The sequence below is a fragment of the Magnolia sinica genome, chromosome 13 (assembly GCF_029962835.1).
Source record: "Magnolia sinica isolate HGM2019 chromosome 13, MsV1, whole genome shotgun sequence".
Taxonomy (NCBI): Eukaryota; Viridiplantae; Streptophyta; class Magnoliopsida; order Magnoliales; family Magnoliaceae; genus Magnolia; species Magnolia sinica.
This window is the reverse complement of record NC_080585.1, coordinates 43362931-43390132: the sequence shown is the minus strand read 5'-3', so window position 1 is coordinate 43390132 and position 27202 is coordinate 43362931. Positions and strand designations below refer to the sequence as shown.

At 37.5% G+C, this 27202-nt stretch overlaps 1 protein-coding gene across 3 annotated transcripts; it reads right to left on the bottom strand.

Annotated features, from left to right (window-relative positions):
* Positions 1-397: 397 nt before the first annotated feature.
* LOC131223683 (cysteine-tryptophan domain-containing zinc finger protein 7-like) lies at positions 398-23293 on the bottom strand. 3 transcript variants are annotated; one of them, XM_058219147.1, is made up of 12 exons: positions 23128-23293; positions 22632-22704; positions 8811-8938; positions 8480-8689; positions 8234-8371; positions 8009-8150; positions 7497-7784; positions 7322-7404; positions 6708-6868; positions 4144-4304; positions 3155-3291; positions 398-1198 (listed from the first exon to the last, which is right to left on the bottom strand). In XM_058219147.1, the coding sequence occupies exons 1-12, from the start codon at positions 23209-23211 to the stop codon at positions 1016-1018; spliced, it is 1788 nt and encodes a 595-aa protein (XP_058075130.1). In that variant the 5' UTR covers positions 23212-23293; the 3' UTR covers positions 398-1015. The 3 variants fall into 3 exon arrangements, with proteins under 3 accessions (XP_058075130.1, XP_058075132.1, XP_058075131.1); XM_058219149.1 differs by having other exon boundaries at positions 8009-8129; XM_058219148.1 differs by having other exon boundaries at positions 399-1198; positions 8009-8132.
* Positions 23294-27202: the final 3909 nt, after the last annotated feature.

Here is a 27202-nt window from a genome sequence, read left to right as displayed (position 1 = left end):
AAAAGAAAATATCCCTAAAAATAATTTCAAAAATACAATTCAACACTTTTTAAGTTTTTAGCACTTTATATTTATTAAATGGCATCTAGGGCTGCTTATGGCGCTTGATACACAGGTGATGAGAAATTGTAGATGTGACACATGTTAACTCAATAATTTCAAAATTGTAATCCAGACTACTCATACCCTTTATCTAGACTGGATGAACGCTCACTCTGAAAAACAGGCTGTTCGCAACTCAGGTGGGCCCTAGTGCAAATCAAGGTTGGTGGTTCCATCCATATTGTTCCTTTGTTTTGTGGCCCACATGTGTGTTGGATCAGGCTGAATTTTCACATGTGGAATTAAGATGAGCTCGGGCATCTGATGGGTGGATTGGATGTCCTACATACATCACATAGGCCCCTCATCTGCCTGGTGCCACAGTAAGCTTAGGATGGAACCAGTACCACTGGAGTGCACATCTTTCATTTGGGTGGGGACTGTTTTTGTATTTCTTTTGTTAACTACCTGTAGCCTAAAAATTAAAAGTTTAAGATGGTTCTATCAAGGATGTTTTTGGCATGGTAGGGACACAATGTCCAAACCATGAGCCCCACTTGTTAGAATTTAAAAGAGTACAGTGCAAAAATAAAGGCCACAAATCCAATACATAACTTCTCTTCATACAAAAACTTGTTGTATGATTTATGATGGAAACTTGAAATTTCTTTTCTTACCTAAAGAATAGCTGTACAATACTGATACATTATTTGTAACAGCAGCATTTTGGCATTGAGTCTCTCTTACAGATGCCAAAGAATCACGTTACAGTTGAGAAATCAATTTACATGTATTCAGGCTTTTGCCTTGCATTTGAAAAAAAAAAAAACTCAATGCTGTGGTCACTTTCATACACATATATATACTTATACATCTGGAGCTTCAAAATTTGGATTCACAGGTGTGGGATGCTGTACAGTGTTTCCACAAAATGCTGAGATTCCTGTCCATTTGTATCTTTGTGATGGATGGTTTAGATGTCGATCTCCTCTAATGCTAGCCGGACCAGGCGTACGAATCCATCCATGTCATGGAAGTGAAAATCAAGTGCTGTTTTCACAGCTGCGATGCCTTGCAACCCATATTTCCACTGAGCAGCCTTCAATGCTGATAGTGATCTCTGAGCAGCGTCCATTGCGGAACTCACATATTCAGCCTGTAAAAAAAGAGCACAGTTAATAAGTGCACAAAGACAAATGAGAAAAACTTTGATACTCTGGCATAGTTTGATAGATAATATTCAGGTACTTAGAAATTGCTTAGAACTTGCACACATGGACATTTATGGATGGTTAGGAGTGAAAGATATCCAATGGTCCTATTTCCACAAAAGGTTCCAACAAATCAGAGATTATGATTGTTTAACTAATCTGATGGTGGGATGTGACTTTGCGACAATGGGCTGTACAATTTAGTCAGTTTACTTGAGTTAATATATCACATATGCACAATTTCTGAGTGCTGTGTATCAAGTATCACATGCAGCCTGAGTATCATATAACACCTCAAGATAAATCTTGCAAGATGAACAGGCTTCAAGTACAATGGAATTATACTTGAGAAATGTTCCAGTGCTCTTAGACCACCATAAGTTACAGTGCACCTAGTTGCATTGTAATGGGACACTTACAGTCCTGTTCATTGACCCAGACTGTTCATTATGTCCAACTGATATTTCATGGGCTAGCATGAAAACATGAAACTGATCTGACAGATATTAACCATTTGAACAGTGGCCTTAAACATGGATGATTGAAATCATTTACCCAAAAATGGGTCCAATCAACAATTTATCCATCTATTTGCTAGGGCCCATCATAGATTCTAAAGAATCAGTTTTGCCAGGCAATCCTAACTATCCCATCCATGGATTTAAAAAAGTATGGCTATAGAAAATAAAGCCAAGTTACGGATGGATTAGATCATCCAATCATTGTGATTTTGCCATGGTAGCCCATGAAATGTGTTCCTAATGCAGTCAGAGCATTAGAGCAGATCTCGTTATACTTTTTATATATCCACAGACCATGGATATGTATATTATCCCTGGTTTTTCAGTTAGTACAAGTGGAGCCCATGATTCAGTGATCTAAAAACCTTGATGTGGTGGGACCCGCCCTTGATGGACTAACTCCCTGGATTTCTGGGGGAGGACCCCATCAAACTCACGCTTCCAACAACTGTTCAGAGGTGGCTTCCGTTTACTCAATTTTAGAAGTGTTCTCAAAGTAAATTGGAAATAAAGAAGCCCAGTTCACAATAGAAAGGTTGTTCCATCAATGGAGACAATGATAATTCAAGAGGGCAGATCCAATACAAACTTTTCTAGGATAAGCTCAATCTGCAAATTGTGGTATGCAGCCCACCATATGTATTAACAACAACCAATCTGTCTATAATGTGAGTGCCTCCTATCTCCTTGGATCCCAAAACTCAGTTTCATCGAAGACCCAGTTGTGCCACAGCTTGTAAAATCATGCCTAAAACCCCTAAAAATCACTGGTTGTGGCCCACCTCCGTTTTGGAATGGCCTGATGTTTTAGGTGTCCATTCATCCTAGTCGGATGCATCTTATGAAAGGATTAAAAGGAATATACAGAGCACAGTGCACCTCACATACAATCTGGAAGGTGCTGAATAGTGGGTGCCCCCATCCCAACTGCTCCTTCAGTTATGGCCCACCTGAGTTTTGGATCAGTCTGATTTTTGGGCACCAAGGAAATCGAATAGTTGGAAGAATTGATGGATGGATTCGATGTTATTAAAACATTATGGTGGGCCTCACACCTTGATTTGTATGTAAAGCTTTAAGTGCTTAACGTAGAAACTTTTGTAGTGGATCGGCCACATTATTCAAAATCCCTCAAGGCATGGATCACTGAATTGTTGATCCCATTTGTACTCTATAATCTTGTAATTTCACTAATTACAAAACAAATAGAAGAATCCTATTATCAGCTTCTGATTTAGAAAGAAATAGCAAAAATCTTAGCATGTGTGCATTTTGAGTAGCCAGAAATTATCCAAGTTAATTTTTTCCACATTTCAGTAGTAGCTTGCTAGGATTTTACAAGGAAACAGAGAACGACAGTTGTTTTAAGATTCAGTTTACATAATTAAGGAGGTGCGGGCTGCTACAGGTGGCTCTGCTGGCAAGCAGCTTGATTCCCTTCGCTTCTGACCCAGAGGGTGCGCCATCCTGACAGACATTGGTTACATCAAGAGCAGAAAATGTAGATGATTTTTGGCCTGAAAGAATAAAACAACATAGAATGTTTCTCAACATAACTTCATAGAATCTGGGTTGAATATCTCAGAAAGAAATTTCACTCTGGGTGAAACTTATCTTTGGGAAGTGGGCTGACTCGGCCCAATCAACACCTAACAAGTTAAAGCAGGTGGGACCCACTTCCCATTCACTGGACAGTAATGAGATTGACCCATAGCAAAGTTCACATTGGGTGTTTCAAAATGGTTCATCAAGAGTGTGACTGGATAAAATCAGACAAGGTTGAAGCAGGTTCCACAGCTTCCACCAACTGTCCATGGTTGGATGGTGGTCAGGTTTCCCATAGGTAGGTTTTACCATCGATCTTTCACAGGTACTACACCTTGCATCAATACAGAAAGAGCACCACCAGAGCAGCCTCCTTGTGTGAGTAAGATTAATCTAGGAGGAACACATATAAACATTGCACTCCACACACGTGGGCAAACAGGGCCATCAATCAGGTGAGTAACACCATGTGCCTTTGCCAAAATCAGCTGTGTCCTCTCATCACGTCAGCCAAATGCATACAAAAGGAATCAATTGTACAATAAATCATGTAGTGGCTTGCATTCAGCATATGAGTGTAGCTCCTCTCAACAACATATCGAATCATTCCTTGGTCAGGGAACGAACATGGTGGGCTCGCCTGACGATTGGGTTGGATATCTGGGACATGTGGCCAAGAGATGGATCCAAATCGGACTTGTGCCAGTAGTCTTTACAATTTACATCTCTTCTCAAAAGGGTAGAAAGGTTTGAAAATCAACAAGAAAGACAAAATGAACGCAAAATTCTCCAAATAAGAGAACAAGTGGAGCTAGTTTGATTACCGAATGGATGACCATGAAGAGATGCCTGTAATTCGTGTCCGTCTTGACGTATATGGGAGCTCATAGAGAATATAACTCTCTTATATGCTACTTCCACGCATTTGTATGCAAGAGCGGCGGCAGCAATCTCCCCATTATGCTCGAAAGAAATGGCGCATTGCCTGTGTATGGGATAGTAAACAGTAAATATGAAATTCAATCACGTACATCCTTTTTTTGATACTCCATTTGGTGCACAACACAAATGTCCAAAAACTCTAGATATTCGGCGGTGAGCATAACACATTCAAAAATTTGCACATGAGAAATTATATTGATATGCTCTTGAAGACTGGTGAATCATACTCTGTTTTTGAAGATAATGAAATTTTAATAAGCTGAACATTGTTTTAAAACTTGCTGACTCGACTTGAAACTCAGCTGAGTCAACTCCACTCAGTGAGATTACAAGCCAAGTCGACTCAACTCGGAGAGATTTCAAGCCAAGTCCCTAACTCAGTCGACTCAATGCGACTCGCTCTAACTCAAGTCGAGTCACTTGCATTGTCAGACCTCTTGTTAATTAAATGTGAGGGAAAAAAAATATGGGCACGATTCGAATCAAAGACCTCTTATAAAGAGGTAGAGCAATCAACAACCAAGCAACGCGCCAACTGCTTGTCTATTTTCTTAGTGAAATGCTCCAACCCATCAAATATTAACTGCGGGTCAATGGCCTTTAATATGGATGGTCAAGATTGTTTACACGAAATAGGACCAATCGAACATTTGATCCATTTATTTGTTAGGGCCCATCATGGATTGCTCATGATTCTAAAGAATCACGGACTGCATGGAAAAATGATGACTAAAGAAAATAAGGCCAAATCAAGGATGAAGCAGATCATCAGATTAGTATGATTTTTGCATGGTGCCTTAAGAAAAAAAGGTTTTTGCATGGTAGTCCGCAAAATTATATCCAGACCTCATAGACAAGTTCAGAATGATTAGTTGGACTGTCCAAGTGGACCAATGCAACTAGGCACACTATGACTTATAGTACGGTTTGAGAGCACTAAAGCATTTCTCATTTTCTTATTTATAATCATAATATAAACTAAAGTAATTTTAATAATTCCTGTCCTCCCTACTGTTTTCAATTTATAGTTATTAACTATCAAGTCAAGTCGGGTCAAGTCTTCAAATTGACTCAACCCGGGTGAACATCGAATCAAGTAAGGTTTTCAAATTTTGAAACTATGAAGCTGAGAAGACTGAGCTAAGGGAAGAAAATTCCAGATAACAAGGGAGAATTCCCTATACAAAGCGATGACCAGATCACTCCATTCTGCCAGCTCATCATCAATGAAGTAAATCCTCTCTAACAACATGAGAAAACAAATGTTTAGTCTAATGAGAAAGATGTAATTTTGTCAACAGCATATCACAACTCTCTTGGCTCAGACCCTGGTTTTTCTGTTAACAACAAAACGTAACTCACGAATGGGTAGGCTTAATCTGGCAACATTTGCAATCTGAAACCTTGAATCGGCCTGGTCACAGAATTGGGCATAAATAGAGACAGACTTTGGGCCTGTTGATCATTTTGCATTGGATGCATTACATGCCGATTATGACGATGAGTTGAATTAAGTTAGATTCTGATGTCTATTACTTGGGTGAAGTATTTCTTGAAAACAAAGGGGAATGTTGTAGGCCCACAGTATGTTCCACCGTGTGCTGAATTTTTGGACTGTTGCGGTTGATTTTGGGGCTAAAATTCTAGAACTATAACTACTATTTTTTGAAAGATTATTCCAGTTGATTTTGTTGACTCTCGAATGCTTTTGGGATTCTAAAAAGAGTAGGATTACGATGTGCAAGGCACTATAGTTTTACAAGTTCTTGTTTAAGTGCCTGTAGTGCAAACATTTCAAGTTCAGCATGTTGTTTATCCCTCTCTATACAAATATTCTTGTGTGGTGCATTTACTTCATTTATTCCTTCGGGAATCAAAATTCTCATTAATCCAAAAATCAGATTACATCAGGAACCTAGCATATTGGATTTCAAATGTGTGCAAATTACCAGATTGTGATGCCATTCTAGATTGAATATACTTTGTTAACTTCTCAAATGGTAAAATCGGAGCATACATTAAAACATTACAAATTTACAATTCATATTTCCCATGATTTTGCAATTGCATTAAAAATTTATAAAAAAAAATTAATTAAAAAAAATAAAAAAATAAAAAAAACGACTGGATTTTCTGTATTCAGCCTTTCTACGACAAATGTGAATCCATATGTATGTGTGTGTGTGTGTGGGTGTGGGTGTGTGTGTGTGTATATATATATATTCATGTGTATGGTAGATGAGTCAACATTGTTTAAGAAGTGGTAGAAAGTAGGGCTGTCAATGGCCTGGGCTTGGGTCAAACAAAATCAAAATTTCGAATAGCCTAGCCCGACGATTTCAAAATCCAGGCTAGTGCTAGTGGAAAATGCACATAGCAGTAGCCTAGCTATCTTTATGAATGATGAATCAACCATACTTTCTTCTCAAAATGGCATAGAACTTACTTCAACATCTTTGATGTGTCGATATAGATCTCTGTTGACTGAGTTTTTTCTCCTAGTGTTGCGCTTCCCATGTCGCAAACCTCGAACATCGATGCAGCAAGTAGGAATTTTAAAGTTGCACGAAGATATATGCCACTAACTTCAACTTCCGATTCTACATTCTGCACATTTAGGCCAAAAAGCAAAAAGGTCAAGAACTCTAGAACGGTGAAATGACTTAAAATCAAAATCTAGTCAATAGAAATTTTATGATTCTTGACACAAGGATGATTATCTTCAGTTTGTACAAGTGAGGCCCATGATTCAGTGATCCAAACTGTTGATCTGATAGGCCACACAATGGATGGAGTTGACCAACCATGCTTCAAAATCTTTGGCCCCTTTTCAGTAGAAAGTGAACTATTATTGTGTTTCTCTTCTCAAGTCTATTTGCCCACCACCAACTAAAAGTAGGAATGTCATTGAGGAGGTTCATAAGCCATGGCCCATCCACTGTGGATCCCATCAGACTAATGGCATGGATAACCAAAACATGATTTGACCAATTGACGCCCTGATGATACAATGCATATCCTCAAGTTGAGGATCATGTAAATCCTCTTTACTGTAGCTACCTTTAAACGGTCAGTTGAATGTTTCAAATCAATAGCTTCTTTCAAGGTATCCTCAGCAAGCTGAATTGGGTGTCTTAGATTTCCTGAAAAAGGTAAAATGTTCATTAATTCTTGTTCAATTCACATCTTAATTTGTCCAAAAACCACTTTTACACCCTATCTATACACAACTCACCAAACAACTTATTTGATGAATGAGCACTTGATGAGACACCACCATTTTCAGTTGGATTCTCATTCAAATCGCTTTCACCTGCACTTGCAGAGCATTCCTTCCTCTTTTTTGTAATGTTGGACTTGCCTTGCATCTCACCAAATAACTTTGTTGATGTTCTAGCACTTGAGAAGACACCATTATTTTCCATTGTACTCTCATTCAAATTGCTTTCAGCCACACTTGCAGAGCATTGCTTCCTCTTTTTTGTAATGTTGGAGCAGCCTTGCAAATTACACTTCTTATTCCCTGTTGTCATATGTGCAATCATTAATTCAACATTATTAATAAAAAGAGAAAGAAAAGAGTATAAAACTATCATGAAAAGCAGTGTAGATCATAACAAAAGACTACTTACACATAAAAATATCCAAATCTAAAAAAATAACTAAAAATGGATGGGAAAAAAGACACAAGGAAAAGACATTCCAACAAGAATGCAGCAACTTAAATATATTCAGAAAACGGCTAACCTTTACGATAACGTTTTGACAGTTTCAGCTTCATATATTGCTTGTGTATTTCTTTTTCTAGAATAAATGAGTCACCTTCAAATGCAGGTGATGGCCCAATTCTCTTCGAATCTCGAGCAGGCTGCTGCACATCATCAAAATCCTACTCTTATGGATTGCCGATTTATTTTTGTAGTGAAATTTTGTATTCATTACTTTCATTCTGTTCATTCAGCACATATTTACCTTCAGTAATTTTGTTTCACAATAATCAATCCTCGTCTTGCTACTCCTTGTGGAAGGATTGTCCTTCTCTTCTAAGCAGAAAGAATCGGAAGCAAGAGAAAGTGAAGTATTCGCAGGAATTACTGGCAATGCCTTAGCCTGCTTACAAACAATAAAACACACAGTAATTAACATTATGTTTAGATGATGAATTAATTAGGAGCTCTCAATTAATAAAAGGTCAACAATCCCAAGTAAAATACACACCTGCACTATTGAAGAGGGCAGTTCATAGTTTTCATCTTTATTTTCCAGGGTACTCTCAATTGGAGATGATGGACAATTCTTAAAATCCAAACTACTAAAACTCGCAGAATTGCTTTTGGGTGCTTTGCCAACGCCAATTTTAAGGCGGATTTTCAGACTCTTTTTTTCATGTACAGGGAGAGTATTCTTTGTGGTGCTCGAATCCATATTCTGAAAATCATGAAAGCATTAGGTCAAAATATAATAAAATTTTATACATTGACGATCCACATTTCGTTGCCATCCTATTTACAGTAAAAACATATTAGCACATTTCCAAAAATAAAATTACCTCAAATTTCTTAAGCAATTTGGGGATATTGCTACTGTGTACATTCACAGGATTCTTTGGCTGTGATTGTGTAAGAGGATTCCTTAGATGCATTGGTAAAAATGATCCATATTGACCATATTTAGGCCCTGGTAACAAAGAAGTCAATGAGCCAACAATTGGATGCACAATTACATTTAAACAGTTAAAAAATATCATGAAACCTCAGCCTGATGGAGGGGATAGAACATAAACTTTAAGCATTGTTATCATAAATGGAATCAAGTGGTCATAAGGGTAGTGAATATGAAAATCTGAAGGCAGCCCTGATAAAAGATTCCAATATATTCTTATCTTAAATCTTTCTTTTTTGAAAAACATAAAGGCATGTACACAAAAATAATAACATACATGCATTATAAAAACCATCCCTAGTTTGTTAATATGTCTAATATTTCACAAGTAAATCTCGAGCTTTAACAAGAAAAGAAAGAAAGCTTAATTTAACATAATACTATTAAGTATATACACGAAGACTCAAGAATCAAGACAAAAAAGGACATCAATAATAGCAACAAAAAATCATGATAGTTCAACAATGCCTACTTAAATTGAAGATTTAGAAACCATCTTCGATTGCAGGCCAGTTTATATAATAATTCCTGTTGACAGCCCTATAACAAAGGAGCTAAAAACCAAGACCACTCTCCTTGAATACCAATCTACTGTAAATCAAATCACAAAAAATGCTTCAAGGCATCTAGGAAATATCAAAGACAAAAAAATAATGATAATAATAATAAAAATAAAAATAAAATGCATGGTTAATTCACTGTGAGTTAGGAATGCTTTAATTTTTGTTTAAGCATTAACTACTCTTCCGTAAGTTACGCAAGTTTAGAGAAGTTGTAGCCCAAATCCTAAATTTCCACCTGAAACATCCTCTTAGTTAGGTTTGATAATTCGTTGCCTCAGAGTCTCTACTACCATATTGTACAAGAAAGATGACAAGGCCAAACCCCTCAAAATCATTAAAAAAGACTTTTAGAGATCCATTTATGAGCACAATGAAAAAAGCATATCCTATAAACTTGCATTCACTTCCTCCACTTCACTCCTAAACCAAGCCTCATTAACAAGTAGTTTCGTTATACACTTTTACCACGTTATCTCAAAGATAATAACCGATCATTCTTCCTTATTTATGGAGTCGAAACATCAGTGTGTTATAAGCACACCCATTCAAAATATGTATCTACCATGTAATTACGCTCCTTGGCATAGCAAGATCATCAACCTCAAAAATGTTCTTACCCTTGTCACATGAACCTTGGCTAAGAATTTATGACTTCAAATGAGACTAATGGGGAACTGTTTTCCTTACAGTTAATGCAATGAAAGAGGCGCCAAATCTTTCTGTAATTTTCCGCTCTTATAAGATTCCAATATGAAGCTCGTGAAAAATCAATAGATTTATAAGGTAAGAACACCAAATTACTTTTGGAAGTTCTTGTCATTGTCCGTATAATGATTCTATTGCCTTCTTAGACTTGTTTCTTAACAGTTCATATTTCCAACAGACAATCCAATTTTTTAATGTTATGATTTTTCTAAGGTATCAATTTAAATTTTATAGCATAAGTTAGAGGTAACATTACTATTGTTCAAGAACTCAAAAACTGGACTCAACCCCATCTCTAGCTAGGTCGGGTCAACTCCAAGACTCGATCAATTCTTTAATTGACTCAACTAGGTATTTAATAATTAAATTAAATATATTTATTGGTGTAATAAATATTCACATAGTTAAGTTTTAAAGGTTATGAAAAATAGATATTGAGATCAAAAGCCTTCATTGTTTTCTATTGGTTAGAGATGGTGACTCTACTAGTAGAGATCACAAGTTTGAATCATCTTCTCTATTTTAAATTCTAACTTCTCCCTAAGAAAGCCAACTTAAACGATTCTGATTAAGTCAAGACTGAGTCACCTAGAGGAGAGTGTTTCATTGTGACTGAACTTGAAATATTAACAAGTAAAGTTGACTCGACTGAGTTTTGAGTTGAGTCATCAATTTTTATTTTATTTTTTGAAAGATATAAGTCACCAACTTTTAAAATGACAAACATAACAGCGTATGACACATTGTCTGATCTATTCCTAGGCTATGTTTACATGATCAAATTGTGACATTCTAAAACTTCACTACTTTGCAGTTAATAATTTACTTCTTTTTTATTCTTTTTTTATGTAAACAAGCAAATTACATTCCTAATGTAGCATTTCAGTTGTTTACCACAAATTGCATGGCAATTTGTATGGCTTATCAGTGCATTCTAACAGTGTCGGACTTATATAAGATTTCATGTCAACATCAAATAAACTAAGGTCCTAGAGAGACCAAAACCAGGTTGCGTTTGGATACACAAGCAAACTGGATTGTGCAGTTCCACTGTAGTCAAGAGGAAAGCTGATGAGAAAATTACACACTTCAAAGTTTATTAAAGATGAAGGCGGCCGATGAATACATCTTTATGGCTCGATGATGGTTCATGGCACAACCAAGGATGATTTTGAAGACCTTGTTAATGGTATAAATAAAGATGATTTTGAAGACCTTACATGTGTCCTTGGATTAATTGAAGGCCCCACATTAGGAGGACACACATGTAGGATGAGTTAGAAGACTGATCTGTTATGCGGGATTTTTTTTATTTTTTTTATTTTTTTTTAGAAAGTTTTGTTTTGCACGTGTTTTTTTTTCTTTTGTTATAGGGGTAATTTAGTCATTTTCTTTTAAATCCAAATTTTATAAACATGGTGCTTTCTACCCTAAACCTAAGAATGTTTTTTTAATGAAAGCTTGGTACCTCCTTCCCCTTTCTATCTGTGGTAAGTTCTTCTCTTCCCCTAATCTCTTCTCTTCTTCTAAATTCTATTTCTAACCCTCCAACCTTCTTCTTCTCTTTTTATGCCTTTTTTTTTTTTTTGTTTCTATTGACCCTGAAAATCTGAGAATTGATCCCAACCCTCTCTCAGATTTTCTAGCCACCCCAATTCTAGAAATCCTTTGATTTCCTAGATTAGAGAAGTTGCATTGATTGTTGGATTGAAACCATGCAAGATCGGGAGGTCCCATCCCTCGCCAGATCTAATCCACGCATGATTTGAATACGGTACAGTAGGATTGTGATGATGGTCTGCAACCATTACATGTTCCCTTTATTATTATCTTTACTATGATGTGGAATGTGAATATTTCAATTGATTTGCTTAGTTTATTTCGTTGGATAATTTCTTTGCTCACACATGCATTCTAGTTTATACTGTCCTACATCAAATTTGGTATCAAAGATTTAGGTTTTGCATGGTTTTTGTTAGATCGAGTTATCTGAACTTAGGATCATCTGTTTTCTCATATGGGATTGTCTAGATAATTCCAAATCTACATGCCACAGAAATTGCTAACCTGATTCCAGGTCTACATGCCATGGAAATTTCTAACCTAATTCCGGATCTACTTGCCACAGAAATTGTTAACCTAATTTTTCAGATTCACGGTCCTATGAGATATAAGTCTGAATTTCCAGATTTGTGTTTTCGTTCTAGTTAAATTTGAAAATATGCAGCATTCATACATCATATAGAAATAGGATCTTACATCCATATTGAGGTCTGTTCAAACCTTTAGTCGGGCTTAGGAAAATCGAGTTCGAGTTTTTGGTGTATGTAGTGTTCAAGTTGTCTGTATCGCTACAAGTTTCGTTGACTGGAGATAAAGATATAATATCGTTATCGCCGATAACCGGAAATGCGCTGAAAAATAGCGAATAATGGGGAAAATTGATGGAATTTTTCGGTAAAACTTCAGGGCATGCCTAAATACACATATTTGCATATTTAGAAATTAAAAAAAATTACAAAACAATGCACTAAATAATAAGTTTTCTTTTAATGGGGCCCAAAAAGCATACGCTGCCATAAGAAATCGCTCTAATTATAATCAAAATGAGTTCATATAATACTTTATGGGGCCCACTATAATCAAAATCGCTCCAATTGTATCAAAATGAGTTCATATAATACTTTATGGGGCCCACGGTAATCAAAATCGCTCCAATTGTAATCAAAATGGGTTCATATAATACTTTGTGGACCGAGTCAACTCTATAGGGCTCACTGATTTACATACTTTTATCCACTCCGTCCATCCACTTTACCATATAATTATAGGAGTTGATCCATGCTGACCAAATTTCGTCCCTGGTAACAAAAAAGTCAATGAATCAATAACTTGATGCAGAATTACATATAAACAGTTAAAAAATATCAAGAAACCTCGACCTGATGAAGAGGATTGAACGTAGACTTAAGCATTGTCATTATAAAGGGAAGCAAGTGGTCGTAAGGGAAGTGAATATGAAAATCTGAAGGCGACCTTGACAAAAGATTCCAATATATTCTTATCTTAAATCTTTCTTTTTTGAAAAACATAAAGGCATGTACACAAAAATAATAACATACATGCATTATAAAAAAATATCCCTAGTTTATCAATATGTCTAATATTTCACAAGTAAATCTCGAGCTTAAATAACAAAAGAAAGAAAGCTTAATATAACATAATACTACGAAGTATATACACGAAGACTCAAGAATCAAGACATCAAGGACATCAATAATAGCAACAAAAAATCATGATAGTTCAACAATGCCTACTTAAATTGAAGATTTAGAAACCATCTTTGATTGCAGGCCAGTTCATATAATAATTGCTGTTGACAGCCCTATAACAAAGGAGCTAAAAACCAAGACCACTCTGCTTGAATACCATCCTATTGTAAATCAAATCACAAAAAATGCTTTAAGGCATCTATGAAATATCAAAGACGAAATAAATAAATAAAAATGCATGGTTAATTCACTGTGAGTTAGGAATGCTTTAGTTTTTGTTTAAGCATTAACTACTCTTCCATAAGTTACATAAGTTTAAAGAAGTTGTAGCCCAAATCCCAAATTTCCACCTGAAACATCCTCTTAGTTAGGTTTGATAATTCGTTGCCTAAGAGTCTCTACTACCATATTGTACAAGAAAGATGACAAGGCCAAACCCCTGAAAATCATTAAAAAAGTCTTTTAGAGACCCATTTATGAGCACAAAGAAAAAAGCATATCCTATAAACTTGCATTCACTTCCTCCACTTCACTCCTAAACCAAACCTCATTAACAAGTAGTTTCATTATACACTTTTACCACGTTAATCTCGAAGATAATAACCGATCATTCTTCCTTATTTATGGAATCGAAACATCGGTGTGCTATAAGCACACCCATTCAAAATATGTATCTACCTTGTAATTACGCTCCTTGGCATAGCAAGATCATCAACCTCAAAACTGTTCTTACCCTCGTCGCATGAACCTTGGCTAATAATTTATGACTTCAAATAAGACTAATGGGGAACCGTTTTCCTTATGGTTAATGCAAGGAAAGAGGTGCCAAATCTTTCTGTAATTTTCCGCTCTTGTAAGATTCCAAAATGAAGCTCGTGAAAAATCAATAGATTTATAAGGTAAGAACACCAAATTACTTTTGGAAGTTCTTGTCATTGTCCGTATTATGATTCTATTGCCTTCTTAGACTTGTTTCTTAACAGTTCACATTTCCAACAGACAATCCAATTTTTTAATGTTATGATTTTTCTAAGGTATCAATTTAAATTTTATAGCATAAGTTAGAGGTAACATTACTATTGTTCAAGAACTCAAAAACTGGACTCAACCCCATGTCTAGCTAGGTCGGGTCAACTCCAAGACTCGATCAATTCTTTAATTGACTCGCCTAGGTATTTAATAATTAAATTAAATATATTTATTGGTGTAATAAATATTCACATAGTTAAGTTTTAAAGGCTATGAAAAATAGATATTGAGATCAAAAGCCTTCATTGTTTTCTATTGGTTAGAGATGGTGACTCTACTAGTAGAGGTCACAAGTTTGAATCATCTTCTCTATTTTAAATTCTAACTTCTCCCTAAGAAAGCCAACTTAAACGATTCTGATTAAGTCAAGACTGAGTCACCTAGAGGAGAGTGTTTCATTGTGACTCAACTTGAAATATTAACAAGTAAAGTTGACTCCGCTGAGTTTTGAGTTGAGTCATCAATTTTTATTTTATTTTTTGAAAGATATAAGTCACCGACTTTTAAAATGACGAACATAACAGTGTATGACACATTGTCTGATCTATTCCTATGCTATGTTTACATGATCAAATTGTGACATTCTAAAATTTCACTACTTTACAGTTAATAATTTACTTCTTTTTTATTCTTTGTTTATGTAAACAAGCAAATTACATTCCTAATGTAGCATTTCAGTTGTTTACCACAAAATGAATGGCAATTTGTATGGCTTATCAGTGCATTCTAACGGTGTCAGACTCATATAAGATTTCATGTCAACATCAAATAAACTAAGGTCCTAGAGAGACCAAAACCAGGATGCGTTTGGATGCACAAGCAAACTAGATTGTGCAGTTCCACTTTAGTCAAGAGGAAAGCTAATGAGGACATTAGACACTTCAAAGTTTATCAAAGATGAAGGCGGCCAACAAATACATCTTTATGGCTCGCTAATGGTTCATGGCACAACCAAGGATGATTTTGAAGACCTTGTTAATGGCATAAATAAAGATGATTTTGAAGACCTTACATGTGTCCTTGGATTAATTGAAGGCCCCACATTAGGAGGACACACATGTAAGATGAGTTAGAAGACTGATATGTTACGCGGGATTTATTTTTTTTATTTACAAAGTTTTGTTTTGTGCGTTTTTTTTTTCTTTTGTTATAGGGGTAATTTATTCATTTTCTTTTAAATCCAAGTTTTATAAAAATGGTGCTTTCTACCCTAAACCTAAAAATGTTTTTTTAATGAAAGCTTGGTGCCTCTTTCCCCTTTCTATCTGTGGTAAGTTCTTCTCTTCCCCTAATCTCTTCTCTTCTTCTAAATTCTATTTCTAGCCCTCCAACCTTCTTCTTCTCTTTCTATGCCTAATATTTTATTTTAATTTATTTCTATTGACCCTGAAAATCTGAGAATTGATCCCAACCCTCTCTCAGATTTTCTAGCTGCCCCTATTCCAGAAATCCACGCATGATTTGAATACGGTACAGTATTCAAATCAGGAGGTCTCATCCCTTGCTGGATCTAATCCACGCATGATTTAAATACGGTACAGTAGGATTGGGATGATGGTCTGCAACCATTGCATGTTCCTTTTATTATTATCTTTACTATGATGTGGAATGTGAATATTTCAATTGATTTGCTTAGTTTATTTCGCTGGATAATTTTTTGCTCACACATGCATTCTAGTTTAGACTGTCCTGCATCAAATTTGGTATCAAAGCTTTAGGTTTTGCATGGTTTTTGTTAGATCGAGTTATCTGAACTTAGGATCATCTGTTTTCTCATATGGGATTGTCTAGATAATTCCAAATCTACATGCCACAGAAATTGCTAACCTGATTCCAGATCTACATGCCACAGAAATTTCTAACCTGATTCTGGATCTACATGCCACAAAAATTGCTATCAGGACCATTTTGATCCTGACGAGAGGGCCATGAAAAATGTCAGGATTGATGCCCCGAGCTTTGATGGTCGCTTTAACCCCAAGGCATTCCTTGATTGGTTAGCTGACAAGGAACACTATTTTGAGTGGCATGAGATGTCAGAGAACCGACAAGTGCAGTTTGCCAAAATGAAGCTTGTGGGGCAAGCGAAGATATATTGGACCAATAAAGAGCGTAGGATTGAACGAGTGGGAGGAGCTCCCGTTACCCAATGGAGCGAGATGAAAACTATACTAAGAGAGAAGTACCTCCTTCTCTCTTATCGCCAAAAGCTCCTGGAACAATGGAAATGTTTACGCCAAGGATCCATGCCTGTCACGGAATACATCGCAAAATTTGAGGAATTTATGATGCGGTGTGACATTGAGGAAGACCCTCTAGTAACGTTCATGCATTTCAAGACTGGCCTTCGATCGGATCTTCAGTGTGAGCTTTGGGCTCGTCCCGTGACAGATTTGGACGATATGTACCAAGTGGTGCAGGAAGTAGATCAGTATCTGAAGACTCCTGTCACAAGACGGTTCGATTCCCGAGACTAATGTTAGGAATGGTTCTCAGGGAACTCGACCCAACATTAGTAATCAACCCAGGGCGCAGGCAAATGTTCCGCCTAGGCCTAGGGATGATAAGGGAAAGGGCGTCCTTGGTGCTGGTCCAGGTGGAGGACAGAATGTGCGATGCTACGAATGTGGGAATATCGGCCATTTTGCAACTCGGTGTCCCACTAGAGCAAAGGAAAAGCCTTAGTCATAGGCGATTCCCAGGATAATGAGTATAATCAGGGCGACTCTGAAGTCAAAGAATATAAGCCCGTAGGATCATTGAGTGAAGAGGATGAGGTGGGTGATGATGCCACACTATCTTTTACACGATCGCCAAGTGTGGCAAGAAAAATTGTAAGGTGATAGTGGACAATGGGAGTTGCCAGAATGTAATTTCCACTAGCACCTTAGGCTGTCTAAAAAGTTAGAGGCCACCCCTCATCCTGATCCGTACAAAGTCTCATGGGTAGGCAAGACTTCCCTTCCTGTCACCCATCAATGTTTTGTACCCATCAAGTTTGGGTCTTATAAGGAGTCCCTGTGGTGTGATGTGTTGCCCAAGGATGTAGGTTACATCATCTTAGGCAGACCGTGGCTATTCGATAATGATGTCACGATCTACAGTCGTTCTAATGCGTGTACCTTCATGCATAACGGCAAGAAGATCAAAATTAATCCTATGCCACCACAAAACACTGCACATAACAAAGGTGAGAAGGCTAGTGAGCCTAAAGAAGTGAGGAAATCCACACCCAAGTCTCTCCACATCATCACAACTAAAGAGTTTGAAAGAGAGACTGAGGAGGATTCGACAGTGTATGCCTTAGTGGCTAGAGAGGCTACACTAGAAGTATCAGTAGAGTTACCCCATGAGGTAGCCCCGGTCTTAGAGGAGTACAGAGATGTATTCCCTGAGGATTTGTTGGATGAGTTGCCACCCATGAGGGACATCCAGCATGCCATTGATCTTATCCCTGGATCGACTCTACCAAACCTTCCTCACTATAGGATGAACCCTGCAGAGCATGCAGAGTTGATGAAGCAGGTAGATGAGCTCCTACGAAAGGGTTTCATCCAGGAGAGCATGAGCTCGTGTGTCATACCCGCTTTACTGACACCTAAGAAAGACGACACTTGGCGCATGTGTGTGGACAGTAAAGCCATCAACAAAATCACGGTCAAGTATAGGTTTCCCATACATAGGCTTGATGACATGTTAGACATGATGGCTAAATCCACCATTTTCTCCAAAATTGATCTCAAGAGTGGATATCACCAAATCCGTATACGCCTAGGTGATGAATGGAAGATAGCCTTCAAAACGAAGGATGGGCTATATGAGTGGTTGGTCATGCCTTTCGGCTTCACTAACACACCCAGCACTTTCATGCGGGTGATGACCCAGGTCTTGAGACCGTTCATGGAGAAATTCTTAGTGGTGTACTTCGATGATATCTTGATCTATAGCACCACTAGAGAATCACACCTTGAACATTTGAAGTTGGTCTGTAGCGTCCTTAGGGCGGAGAAATTATACGCTAACTTTAAAAAATGTTCGTTCATGTCCAGTCGGTTTGTATTCTTAGGGTTTATAATGTCAGCAGAAGGGATGCGTGCAGACCCAGAGAAAGTCAAGGTCATAGTTAATTGGCCCGAACCGAGGAACATCCATGAAGTGCAAAGCTTCCATGACTTAACCACATTCTATCGTCGATTCATTAGGAGTTTTAGCATGATTATGGCTCCCATTACAGAGAGTATGGAGAATTCGTGTGGTCGAAAGCCACATTTACGGATTTCAAAGAAATTAAGGGCAAGATGGTCGAAGCTCTCGTCATGCGCCTTCCTAACTTTTCTAAAGTCTTTGAAGTTGCGTGTGATGCATCTGGTATTGGTATAGGTGGAGTCCTGAGTCAAGAGGGTCATCCCGTTGCCTATTTCAATGAAAAACTGAATGAGGCAAAACAAAAATACTCTACCTATGATAAGGAATTCTATGCAGTAGTGCAATCTTTGAGACATTGGCGCTACTACCTCCTACCGCAAAAATTTGTCTTATTCTTTGATCATGAGGCCTTACGTTATCTTCACTCCCAGAAGAAACTTAACCCAAGGCATGCTAAGGGGGTTGCGTTCCTTCAAGAGTATTCGTTTATCTTCAAACACAAGGCCGGATTAGAGAATAAATAAGCCAATGCCCCTAGTTGTAAAGTGGCGTTGCTCAATTCTTTGAGTGTTGGAGTTGTCGGCTTTGAGCAACTAAGAGATGAGTACCTCACACGTCCAGAATTTGGGGGTACCTATATGTCACTCTCGAGTGATCAGCAAAGTGCGAGAGATTTCGTGTTGAGAGATGGATTCCTTTTTAAGGGAAATCATTTATGTATTCCTCGTACGTCCCTCTGTGAATTCTTCGTCTGGGAGCTTCATTCAGGAGGGATAACTGGCCACTTTGGCCGCGATAAGACTATTGCCCTCGTAGAGGATCATTTCTACTGGCCAAGTCTCAAGCGAGATGTCGCCAAAATTTTAGGGCAGTGTAGAACGTGTCAGATGGCGAAGCAACAAAAGAAAATTTCTGGATTATATACGCCATTACCTGTGCCACATGCTCCGTGGCAAGACATTAGCATGGATTTAGTGCTTGGGCTTCCCAAGACGATTAAAAAGCACGATTCCATTTTTGTTGTTGTGGACCGCTTCTCTAAGATGACGCATTTCATCCCATGTTCTAAAACTTCAGATGCGTCTAATATTGTTAAGGTCTTTTTCGATGGTGTGGTTCGTCTCCATGGTTTACCTAAGACCATAGTGTCTGACTATGATGCCAAATTTACCAGCTATTTTTGGAAGATGCTATTGCACATGATGGGAACACGTTTGCAGTTTTCTACTGCATACCACCCCCAAACTGATGGCCAAACTGAGGTGGTTAATCGCAGCCTTGGAAACCTCTTACGATGCTTAGTGGGTGAACATGTGAAAACTTGGGATTTGATTCTACCTATAGCCGAGTTCGCCTACAACAATTCAGTTAATAGATCTACAGGGTTAAGTCCATTTGAAATTGTTAGTGGGTACAAACCTAGGATGCCCATAGACTTGTTACCCATGTCAGTTACCCAAAGATCTTCTGAGTCAGCTAATGCATTTGCACGACACATTCATGATTTGCATGCACATGTTAGACAGTGAATAAATGCGAGTAATGATAATTATAAATGTTCAGCTGACCAACATCGTAGGTGGACAGAATTTAATGAAGGGGATTATGTAATGGTTCGGATTAGACTAGAGCGGTTTCTTCCGGGTTCCGCTAAGAAATTACAAGCTCGCAGTACTGGACCATTCAAAGTATTGTGTAAAATTGGGTCTAATGTGTACAAGGTAGACCTTTCACCTGAAATGGGAATGAATCCGACGATCAATGTGGAAGATCTAGTCCTCTGTTCTAACCCTTCCATTGTTTCTTCTTCCCACCCTTGGCCACTTTCTGACTTTACTTCTCAACCTACTCCACCCCTTCCACCATCAATTGACCATAAGGAAGAGATTGAAGGGATAGTGGATCAGGAGATTGTTTCCACACGAGATGAGGGCTTCCAAAGGTACATTGTCAAATGGAAGAACAAGCCACCATCCAATTCCACGTGGCTTACAGAGTGAAACTGTAGCGGATTGATCCGGACCTTCTCGAGACGCACAAAAGTTTTAACTCGTCGGAGCCGAGTTCTTCTCCTGAGGGGAGTTGATGAGGACATCAGACCCTTCAAAGTTTATCAAAGATGGAGGCAACCGATGAATACATCTTTATGGCTCGATGATGGTTCATGGCACAACCAAGGATGATTTTGAAGACCTTGTTAATGGCATAAATAAGGATGATTTTGAAGACCTTACACATGTCTTTGGATTAATTGAAGGCCTCACATTAGGAGGACACACATGTCAGATGAGTTAGAAGACTGATCTGTTACGCTAGATTTTTTTATTTTTTTATTTTTATTTAGAAAGCTTTGTCTTGCGCTTTTTTTTTTCTTTTGTTATAGGGGTAATTTAGTCATTTTCTTTTAAATCTGAATTTTATAAATAGGGTGCTTTCTACCCTAGACCTAATAATGTTTTTTTTAATGAACGCTTGGTGCCTCCTTCCCCTTTCTCTCTATGGTAAGTTCTTCTCTTCCCCTAGTCTCTTCTCTTCTTCTCAATTCTATTTCTAGCCCTCCAACCTTCTTCTTCTCTTTCTATGCCTAGCATTTTTTATTTTATTTTATTTTATTTTGTTGCTATTGACCCTGAAAATCTGAGAATTGATCCCAACCCTCTCTCAGATTTTCCAGCCTCCCCTATTTCAGAAATCCTTTGATTTTCTGGACTAGAGAAGCTGCATTAATTGTTGGATTGAAACCATGCAAGATCGGGAGGTCCCATTCCTCGCCGAATCCAATCCACACATGATTTGAATATGGTACAGCAGGATTGTGATGATGGTCTACAACCATTGCATGTTCCCTTTATTATTATCTTTACTATGATTCAATTGATTTGCTTAGTTTATTTCGCTGGATAATTTTTGTGCTCACGCATGCATTCTAGTTTAGACCGTCCTGCATCAAAAGCACATAAGCTAATGATGTTTCCTAGCATTTGAAATGAGGAAGTAGACCACAAATTGTAGTAACATTTCTATCAAGTACAACTTGAAAATAACATAACTGCAATTTGGAGCCCAGATCCTTGATTCTAATGTTAAGGAAATTCAATTGTTGGACCATAATGACAAATCTCATTCTCAGAAATTTCACAAGAGATTTCCAAAATTAGAAGTTTATCTCGGGACAATATCGTAAAAATCTCACAAAAAAAAATACATATATTTATTATTAGTTAGTAAATAATTTTAATTTTTTAATATATAATTATATAATGAACAGTTAAATTTACAAATAATTTTCAAATTAATTTTGGGTTAATTTTTTGAAAATTTAATACTTTTGAAACTTGGAAAATCTCACAATATCAAGGCAATAATATCATTAAAATTTTCACGTGCACAAATGCCAATGGAATTACAAAATCTCGACAGTATTTGTCACAGGAGCTAGACTAATACCCGCAATTCAATTCAATTGTAATACAAACACACCCACAACAAATATATTCATTGATACAATCTAAATTGTAAAATTTGAGTTCTTAGAGCTGCCGAAAGAAACCCATCAAAATACACAGTTAAGCTACTTCTTCTAACAAGTAATTAAAGGAAACCAAGAAATTTCAAGTGCCAATGTAATGAACCTTCTGTTTCAAACATTACAAAACATAATGTTGATAAAATTCTACTACAGAATGGAGAAAACACAAGATTAAGACAAATGCACATGGAAATGGAATTTTCTAAAAATAAAGTGCATTGGAGATTGTCTTGTTGAATTGGACTAGGTCAATTGCCATTCACAACCACACATATGGCTGTACATTCGGTGAATCTGGACCTTCTATTAGGTGGGTGCTACATTGGATGGTTGGAACTATAAAAACCACACTGATTTCAAAATCCCTGCATTCCAGTCAATGTCTCTGGTGATGAGTAGCAATTTACCAATCCTAGCTCAGCTTAGATTTACTATATATTTTGAGGTGGAATTCTCATACATACCCAGATTATCTGCAGAAATGTCTCTCTCGAAATCCTTCTGAAAATGGCCCAAAACATCTTGAAGCCTTTGATCCTGTGGAAAAGAGAATTAAGGACCCAGGAATGCCAATGAATTAGGCCATGATTTCCAACAAGCAGGGCCCACATTTTAGAGAACAGACCCTTCATCATTTGGGACACCACCATGACAGACCATGCCACAGATGTTTCTAAATTGGAATGTGGACCTTTCATTAACCATCCATTTGCAAGTTACCAATTAATGGCATAAGATCTTCTGGGACACATTGGACACCATTTGATATCTGTAGCATGGCCCATCCTGCTGGCCTTCCCATCCGGACCGTCTATCAGAAACATGTAATGATACTGATACTTCAAACACTGACTAGCAAATAGGTAAAAAAGGGAATTCGGAAATCCCGTTCCCAACGTGCACAGGGATTCACGACAAAGAGAGAAACCCAAAAACAATAAAGAATAAGAAGAAGCTTACAATGTAAGAAAAGGCAACGTCCGGATTGAAGCCGAATGTTGTGTTGTGCTTCCTTCTACCCACATACGAAAGCATCGTCACCATTGCTTATGCCTCTGGATTCCCACTTCGAAACAGGACTTGAGAAATTCTGAAATCACTTTTACACGAATCCAACGAAGAAAATCGAATGAGTTTTCGGAGATTGCAGAAGACTTATTATAAGAGAAGGTGAGACGTTTTTGGAAGGTTTATGAGACAGTTCCTGGAAGTTTAGTTCTGAGACGTTGTTAATTCCACGCGCGTGGGTTGTCGTACCATTCACACGCGACTCACGTGCAAATATGAAATACGTGTATCAGATCTGAACTTTCCATTTGATTTTAAATATCAGATTATTTTACTTTTAAATTAAGCCACAGCTGACAAGGTAAAATGATGGTTTTATTTTCTGACCATTGATTTTTTTTTATATATTGTCGCCAACCTGAGGATTCAAATGGATTGAGTTTTACATATGAAATCCTAAGTATTGTATATCAAAATATGGAGAGGTCAGATCTCACATATGTGACACATTAGGTACAATCACCCACGTGTGTATGTGTACATATTTCACATGCGCGTGGAATTAGCAAATCTCATTTTGCAGGTTCTGTTTTTGGAAGGTTGGAGTTATATGATATGATACTCAGGAGGATATGACGCTTGATACCCAAGCACTTAGAAACTGTACGCGTGGCATATATTAACTCAATAAACTGAGAAAATGGGCCCAACGTGAATGTATTTGTCTTATCCACTCCGTCCATCCGATGTTTTGAGATCATTTTAGTGGTTGAGCCCAAAATTAAGGTATATCTAAAGCTCAAGTGGACCATACCACAGGAAACCATGGGAATGATGATTTTCACCGTTGAAACCATTCTATGGCCCATCGTGATGTTTATTTGTCATTCAATATGTTCATAATATCACAAAGACATGGATGAAGTGAAAACACAGATATAAGATTGATCTAAAACTTCCTTGGCCCCCATGAAATTTTCAATGGTAGATTGTCAATTCATACTGTTTCGGATGGTGTGGTCCTTTTGAGCCTTGTATACGCTTAATACTCGAGCTAAACACTTAAAATTATTTTCTAAAATGTATGGACAGAGTCAATAAAATGTATGAATGAATGTGGGACCCACAAAGTTTACTCAGTAGTACGTTAAGCGTACTAAGTTACTCAGTACGCAATTCGTTGACCTTTATGCCCAAATACACGTATGGACTCACCTGTATCATCCCTATTTCTTAAATTCACTCATTTTCTTTACTAAATTTTCATAGAATCTTCATCATATTGTCGCGTTACATCTTCCATGTTGCATTCTATTCAAGCCTAAGTGCATTCTACTTAGGGAGTGATTAGAGTTCGCGATCAATTACCTTAAAGCTTAAATTCTCAGCACATTCTTAAGCGTTTACCTAGAAGTTTGTGGTCAATTTCCAATGGCCAATTTCATGCATTGCTAAGTCAATTTTACGTGGCTATCTAATAAACTTAAAGAAGTTCACAGTCAATTTGACGAAGTTTGGTGGTTAATTTCACCTTGTTCCTTGTTAATATACTCAATTGATCGGTCAACTTTATATACTACTTGGTCAATTTCACGTATTTTACTAGTCAAATTATAGTGCATTTTTGTAATATGACTGTGAATTTATAGTGCATTTTTTTTGTAATATGACTATGAATGTTATATATTGAATGCATTTGTTGCTTTCTCTGAAATTGTGAATTTCTTAACACTACGAGTCAAAATTCCAATAAGACATTCACTCCACGGTCAATTCCATGCATTTCACGATTAATTCTATACATTTCACAGTCAATCCACTTCACTTTACGGTCAATTCCATGTATTTTACGGTTAATTCCATGCGAATGTCCTTCACTTGACGGTCAATTCAATTCATTTCACGATCAATCCCCTTCACTTCACGGTCAATTCCATGCATTTCATGGTCAATTCCTTTCACTTCACGGTCAGTTCCATGCATCTTACTGTCAATTCTCTTCATTTCACGGTCAATTCCATGCATTTCACGGTCAATTCCGGTAATTCTCCTTCACTTCATGGTCAATTCCATGCATTTCACAGTCAATTCCCTTCACTTCACGGTCATTTCAATGCATTTCACGATCAATTCCCTTTACTTCATGGACAATTCCATGCATTTCACGGTCAATTCCCTTCATAAAAAAAATGCATGGAATTGAATATGCGGACCCCACTGTAATGTATATGATATATCCACACCCGTCCATCTATTTTATTATAACATTTTGAGGCATCAGACCAAAAATGAGGCTGATCCAACACTCAAATGGCTCACACGAAAGGAACACAATGACCTTAATTCTTATACCGTTGAAAGTTATTTCCTTAACTGGGCCCACATTTAGTTGTTTTCACCATCTAACCTGTTCATAGGGTCACATAGACATGGATAAGGGGAAAGTACAAATATTAGCTATATGCAAAACCTTGAAAGGCCCCAAAAAAGTTTTTAATGGTAGGTGTTCGATTCCGGCTGTTTCCAATGGTGTGGTCAACTTGAGCTTTGGATCTGCCCCATTTTTTTGCTCATTCTGTAAATTCAGCTAGCATAACAAATGAGCGGTATGGATACATCACATACATCACGGTGGGCCTCACATTGATTTTGTAAATTTCTCAATTTAAGTGTTAAAAAGGTAAGTTGTCACATCTACATTGGGAAAGATGTGGTAATTACCTAGGTGAATAATTGTTACCCATTTACATGGAAATTATAATTGAGCCCAAAAATCAGACACACACTCACTTTGCACTCATTTCCAATCACTTCAGGACCAAGAAGTGAGTGAATTTCAATGCGAAGTGACTGAAGTTGCCCTAGAAGTGAGTGAAATTGACTGCGAAGTGAGGGAAAATCATAGGAAATTGCGTGGTGTATTTGAGAACTTTGAAAATGTGACTGCTAAGTCGATTATATTTGAGATAGTACAATAGTGGATTGCATACTACGGGTCAAATCCACCTTATACGTGTGAATATTAATCGAGTTATATTATTGTATTTGTTTTTAAAAAATGGCTTTGGTGATGATCATATCCTCATATGGTGGGGAGTTTATTTATGAAAATAATCAATACATGTATAAGGGTGGTTACTCCAAACCTTTAATGGTGGGAGTTGAGACTACATATGAACAGCTTGTATCAAAAATGCACCAAGTTGCGAAGATTAGACCTGATCATTACGATATAAGGTTGAAAGTACTGTACCCTTGCACAAACGAATTAGCCCGTCTAGCTATAATTGAAGACGATGAAGATGTGAGAATGTTCTTGGCAGCACAGCTAAAGCATCCGAATCAGTATATCTCTCTATTCATCGAGACAATGCAGCTCGTTAATGAGGGAGTACTCGAAGACCCAGTGGCTTGCAGTGCGTTCGAACATGATGCCCCAGCTGTTGTAAGTTTGGGTGAGGAACATGGATGGAAATATGAAGACATGACATCACCTTCACAGGTTCCTATAAGCAATACTCCAATACCTGAGCCGGCTCAGACATCAAATCTCATGACAAGTCAAGTGAGGGTGCTGGCTGACGTGAATCTCAGAAGCGAATATATGGCCCACCCTTCATTTACAAGAGTAGACTTGCCCTCAACATCCAACGCCAGAAACGTACTTGGAAACGACATTCCATTGCACGAACAGGCTCCAACATCGGACTTCACCATCAGGCTTCCCATTGTGCCTTTCGAGGATGTTGTTTGCACCAATGCTGACCTATCACTGTATTCATATCCACTTGATGACCCGATTGATATAGTCGTTGGCCAAACGTTTAAGGATAAGAGCCCGTGTTAGTATGTTTTGAGCCAATATGCAATTCGCAACAACTTTCAATACAAGGTCCTGTATTCCACATTCAAGAAATTCACTGTGGCGTATATGGAAGATAAGTGTGAATGGAGGGTACATGCATCCAAAGTGAATGAAGCAAGGATATTTAAGATTAAGACTTATTAGTCCATACATACATGTGGA